This window comes from Saimiri boliviensis, chromosome 1 (assembly GCF_048565385.1).
Source record: "Saimiri boliviensis isolate mSaiBol1 chromosome 1, mSaiBol1.pri, whole genome shotgun sequence".
Lineage (NCBI taxonomy): Eukaryota > Metazoa > Chordata > Mammalia > Primates > Cebidae > Saimiri > Saimiri boliviensis.
In genome coordinates, this window is record NC_133449.1 from 19,646,231 (window position 1) to 19,652,277 (window position 6,047).

Consider the following 6,047-nt stretch of genomic DNA (forward strand, 5'->3'; position numbering starts at 1 on the left):
ATGGTGGGCCCTGCCCTGTTTTCCTTCTGCTCACACCTGGAAGAGGAGCACGTGCATCGGAACTGCAGGAGGAAGAGGGTTTGGAAAAGTCCCAGGAGTGACTGTCATAAATAATTCCCACTCAATCCTTGCCGTCGAGAACCACAAATGTAGTAGAAGACAGAGAGGGGTTTAACAATTTTATATATAATTAAATATAATTTAAATAATTATTTATTTAATTTTTGTTGATCATTTTATTATTTAATAAACTGATTAAATATAATTTAATTTTTATATTAAACAATTGTGTTTATCAATTGGCTCAGAAAATCCCTTGAAAATAGGATAAAGCTGTTCTCATGGGTGTGTTCAAGTTGTCTCCAGCACACCCCGATTTAAACCCAGGACCTCTGACACCAGATGTAACTCCCACTCAACAGTGAAAGGTACTGGTCTCCACAGCTAGTAAGTAGTGGGGCTGAGATTTAAAGCTAGTCTGGCCCCAAAGCCAAGTTCTTAACCATTATCATTTGGATAATGATTTCCACTGGTGAGCCTGATGCGAGAAGAGGAGAAGCTAGGAAGCTGACCCAGAATGCCCATGGGCTTTACTTCCCTGACTCCAGCCCACTGGGGTGGGTGGCGGGGGCGGTGGGGGCGGGTAGGGGAGGCGGTATGAGTCTGTCGTTAAACCTCGGGCACAGTCAGTCATTGGTCCCTCACTGCAGAGGGGCAGACCGGTCCCGGGTCACACACAGAGCATGGGGCTATGCTCAGACTAGAGCCCGGGTCTTCTCAGTCACCCCAGACCAAGGCATACCCTCAGCCCTGGTGACCTGTGCCCAGTGGGGACCACCGACAAGAGCCACCTGCAGACAGGTGTGAGCTGGGAGGAAGTCCCGCAGACAGAAAGGTGGAGGCTGCTGCAGCCCAGCCTGGGCCAGCCCCTCTTGGGGGACTGTAGTTTTAGAGAGGAGGGCATCAGTGAATCAGACAGGAGCCCTGCTCGCAGCTGCACTGTCTACCGCAGTCGCTGCCTGCCACATTTGACAATTTATAGTTAAATTCATTAAAATTAAGTACAATGGAAAATTCAGTTTCTTAGTCACAATAGCCACATTTCAAGCGCTCAATAGCCACCTTTGGTTAAAGGTGATTGTGTCAGATAAGGCAGATACAGAACATTTTCATCAATGCAGAAAAATCTGCTGACAGAGCTGGCCCTAGAGGAAAGTCAGATAAAATGAAAAACGATTCCGCCAGCTGGAATGGCCCCAGTTACCCAGGAATGATTCTTGGAGGAGGAAGGCCCTCGAGGTTCTAACTCACGGGAGCCCTGCCCAGCCCCAGGCCCTCCCTCTTCTCCCTTCCAGCCCCAGCCCCAGGTCTGAGGACGCTCTGGTTTCTTTCTGGCTGTCTGTGTGTGTGGCACTCCTCCACCACCCAGGGCAGAGAATGGGGCCTGTGGGGACCTGCAGAGTTGCCCAGAGCCAGCAGACGTGGGAGCAGCTGAACCTCCTCAGGCCGCCAGGGCCGCTGCCCATTTGCCCTCATCCCTAAGGTTCAGAAAAGGAGGGCTCCGGGGAGCCGCTGGAGCTGGAAGTGGCTCTTGATGGCTTTCGGAAGCCACTGGCCTTCGTCACAGTGATGGCGCTGGCAGGGGCGGGCGCTGTGTGCTTGTCTCTCGGCATATTTGATGCGCTTCGAGTCTTTCATGCCGGAGGATGTCCTCTGCCAAGGGCCACATGTGCTGTTTACTCTTTTCCTTTTATTCCTTTTTTATTCATCTCATTAAATTGCTTATGTACAGGGCAAAAGGAGAGCCCAGCAGACAAGAAATGCTATGCAGTTTACAGGGGAAGAGAAGTGGGGGTGGGAGCTCATTTCTGGTGGGGCGGGTGCAACTGAAAGCAAAGCACTTGCTCATCCACCCACACTTCAAGGCCTCAGCTGCTCACACACTAAGACCTCTTAGAATCTTTATAGAACGCATATCTACTTCTTGTAGTTGAACATAAAATCCTTATGTGATCTTAATGGATTCCATATAGAAGCTTCATAGAATCCTTTTAGATGCCACATAAAATCTTTACAGAATTCACCAGATTGCACATAGAAGCCTATATCTCCACTGCCATACACATCACACACACACACACACACACACACACACACACACACACACACACACACCATACATGGCACTGCACTGGAAATAGCAAATCACCTTGAACCCCATCTCCTTTCTTCATAGAATGGCCACTTGGCAGATCTATTCTGGAGATGGAGGGACTGGCAACATTGCCCAGAGTGAGGTCACAATGCCACCTTTTGTGGTCTAATCTAGGCACACCTCTGTGAAGGCCCCTGGGTCTGCAAATCAGGTCCCTCAGGAAGAGGAGAATAATTTGCAAAAGGATCCCAGCGCTCTGAGAAGAAAAAAGAAGCCAACCCCAGTATGAAAATTCGTCATGGTGTCCTGGGTGCCTGACCTGCTGGGATGTAAGCCCTGTGACGCAGGGGCATTTGTTGGTGGTATTAACGTGTCCCAGCACCTACTCCTGTGCCCGACACACATGGTAGATCCTCAGTAAGTAAATGAATGAAGGTGTGCTAGCTGGAAGGGACCTGCATGGCTCTAAAGAGTACCCACCAGAGAACAGGGCAGGCAGCAGGCCACCACGAGGCTGCACCGGGTACTGGGCATTGCTGTGGGCTGGGTAGAGACCCAGACCAACGAGACCTCTCTGCTGAGTGGATGGATGGCAGCCTGGCTAATGTGGGGATAAAGGGGTTCTGACAGCACCAGGGTGAGGTCTGACTGGCAGGCATCCTGGTGGATGATGACAAGGAACTACACAGGCCAGTCCACAGTGGGCCCTGGGCGTGCAGGCTGAGACAGCTCTGAGGATTAGATCCTTGCAGAAAAAGTTTTCTAGTTATTTGTTAGCTTCACGTCAGGTAAGAATGGCTTTCTTTCATTCTTCAGAGTTGTACTCTGCCAAAAGTCCCCAAATTCAACCTTCAAGAGCTTTGTAGGGACTCAGAGACGGGAGTCACCCAGCAAACCTGACTTAGAGCTCAGTTTGTAAAGAGGAAAGAAATTCTGCCTCTTCCAGGCACAGAAGGCAGTTGGTCTTTAGCAGGAGCCCTGGGATCCGAGAAGATCCCTGGGGAAGCAGCGGAGCTGACACTCATCTAACAGGTGGAGCTCTGTGTGTCTGTGTGTCTGTCTGTGTGTCCGTCTGTCTGTATGTCGCTCAGGGATGATGGCACCCACACTCCCAACAGCTCTCTCTGCACACCGTGGTGGAGCCCCAGCTCTGTGCCCTGCCCTGGGTATGGCTGAGAATAAACAGGAGCCCTCAGCATTTAGGAGTTAGTAGTTTTAGTATCTTAAGAGCAAAGTACGCTCCGGGTACATGTTTGAAAAAAGAAAAGAGAGAAGGAAGAGACCCCCTCCCCCTAACAAAAATCAGGTCAGGTTGAGACACCTCTAGCCCAGAACTGTCTTCACAGCAAACCCGAATATCCTACTGCTGCCGGCATTCAAATTCAGGTACCTTAGAGGGACAGCTAAAATCTAAATGAACAAAATACCATGTCCAGGCTGCCTGCCAGTGCCTCCAGCATGCACAGTGCCATGCCCATGCAGCAGCATCTCTGACAGCAGGGAGTGGTGGCAGTCACCATATTCCTTGGGTGATGCAGTCACCAGCTGGAACCGCTCAGCAGCAGGAGGATGTCGAAGGAGAAGGCAGGGGCCAGTGGGAGCCACTCGAGCCTTGGGCTGAGTCAAGACTGTGTGTTTAAGTTCTGGGAGCCTTTGGAGGCTTTGAGCAGAGGAATGACTTTTCAGACACGTGCATTAGGAAGGGTTATATTTAGGGAAAACAAATGTTCCCCATGCCTGGCTCGGTCCTGGTTTGCCTGGACAGTTCCGATTATGCTGCTTCTCCTAGTAAGTTGATTGCCTGTTACACTCTCAAGAGTATCCTGGTTGATATTAAAGAATTATTTTTAATTTTTAAAGTATAATAATATTATAGTTACATTTTTTAAAAATAAAGAATTCTGAGCTGGGCAAGAAGGCTTATGCCTGTCATCCCAGCACTTTGGGAGGCCAACGTGGGCAGATCACATGAGGCCAGGAGTTCAAGACCAGCCTGGCCAACATGGCAAAACCCTGTCTCTACTAAAAAATACTAAAAATTAACTAGGCAAGGTGGCACATGCCTGTAATCCCAGCTACCTGGGAGGCTGAGACAGGAATCTGGAAGGCAGAAGTTGCATTGAGCCTAATACAGGCCACCACACTCCAGCCTGGGGGACAGAGCAAGACTGTCTGAAAACAACAACAACAAAAAAAAGAGTCCTGCTGGGCATGATAGCACTTGCCTGTAGTCTCAGCTACCCTGGAGGCTGAGGTAGGAGGATGACTTGACCCCAGGAATTCTGGGCTGTAGTGCATTATGCCAGTTGGGTGTACACACTAAGTTCGGCATCAGTATGGTGACCTCTTGGGAGCAGGGGACCACCAGGTTGCCTAAGCGGGTGAACCGGCCCAGGTTGGAAATAGAGCAGGTCGGAACTCCTGTGCTGATCAGTAGTGGGATTGTACCTGCTCTGGGTATGCTGCCTAGGCTGGATCCTGCTACTCTGACTGTGTTGCCCAGTCTGGAGTGCCGTGGGATTCAGGCTTTGCTCCATTCAGTAGAGCCACTGTACTCCAGCCTGGGCAACATAGTGAGACCTCATCTTAAAAAAAAAAAGGGTGGGGGGAGTTCTTATCTTTTAAAGATGATAGAGAGAGAGAGAGATAGATAGATAGATAGATAGATAGATAGATAGACAGACAGATAGATAGACCTAGTGTTCATTCTGGCAGCACATATACTAAAATTAGATTGATACAGAGATTAGCATGGCCCCTGCACAAAGGATCACATGCAAATTTGTGAAGCATCAATTTTTTTGCGTTCGTGTGTGTGTGTGTGTGTGTGTGTGTGTGTGTGTGTGTTTGAGGCTTTACTTGGATCGGGTAAGCCCACCGCCTGGCCTTCAAGGCACTACTTGCCCCAGACAGCCATCTTCATGAACACAGGTCTTAGGAGGAAGCAGCTGGACTTCATGTAGGCAAAGATCTTCTCCAAGCCTCGAATCGGGAAACGAAGTCCTTCAGGTTTGGGAAGGCATCCAAGCAGGTGGGCTCAAATACTTGGTTTCCCTCAAGGACATCATAAGTGATGAAATCCACAAAGGTGATCTTGCCCCCAGGAAACCATGGCTGCTTCCCCAGAAACTGTGAGTAGAGCTTCAGCATTTCAGGAAGTCCCTCCAGGTATTCTGGCTTCAGCCTCTGGAAATGTGGATCGTAGCAGAGTCTGGCCAGCTGCATGTGGCTGCCCATAAGCTGATTCTCCAAAATGTCTTCCCAAATCTTCTCCTTTTCTGTCTCTCCACACAGGTTGTGCTTGCAAGCAATGTAGCACAGGATGGTGTTGCTCTGGGTGATCTTGGGAGCCCCATCAATCAAGTAGGGTAAATTGGGAAAGTCCAGGCCCAGCTTGAATTTTTCATTCGGCCACTGGCTTCTGTCATAGTCAGGAGTGTCCCCCATCGTGTACATCTTTTCCTTGTAGCTTGAGTCTGTGTATTCCAGGAGCAGGCCGATGGCGTGGGCCAGCCCGCAGATGTCCCAGTACCCCAGTATCATAGGCATGGTGCTGGTTGCTGTGGAGTCTGCCAACGGGCAGCATTCCGTATTTTATGATAAATGTTTGAGAGATGAATATGCCAATTTCCCTGATTTGATCACAACACATTATATGCCCCTCAATATCACTCTGTACCCCATAAATATGTACAATTATTATGTGCCAACTAAAAAGTCTAAAAATACAGCTATACACTTAGATATTTAAGATGAATATTGTCTAGAATTTGCTTCAAACCAATCTAGCAAGGGGAGTGATGGCAGGAAGTGAGTAGAAGTGGAAATGAAAAAAAATAGCCCGAGTTGCCAATTATGGAGGTTTAGTGGTAGATACATGGGGCGGTGGTGA

General features: G+C 49.1%; 1 protein-coding gene and 1 non-coding gene across 2 annotated transcripts; one reads left to right on the forward strand and one right to left on the reverse strand.

The window, feature by feature from the left end:
* The first annotated feature begins 4,854 nt into the window (after positions 1–4,854).
* LOC120362079 (U6 spliceosomal RNA) lies at positions 4,855–4,959 on the forward strand. The gene has a single exon (XR_005578081.1). It is a non-coding gene; the product is annotated as a U6 spliceosomal RNA (small nuclear RNA).
* A 151-nt stretch (positions 4,960–5,110) lies between these two features.
* On the reverse strand, positions 5,111–5,718 carry LOC101050679 (glutathione S-transferase Mu 2-like). Its single transcript, XM_039459929.2, has one exon. The coding sequence runs from the start codon at positions 5,702–5,704 to the stop codon at positions 5,111–5,113; it is 594 nt and encodes a 197-aa protein (XP_039315863.1). The 5' UTR covers positions 5,705–5,718.
* Between the last annotated feature and the right edge of the window lie 329 nt (positions 5,719–6,047).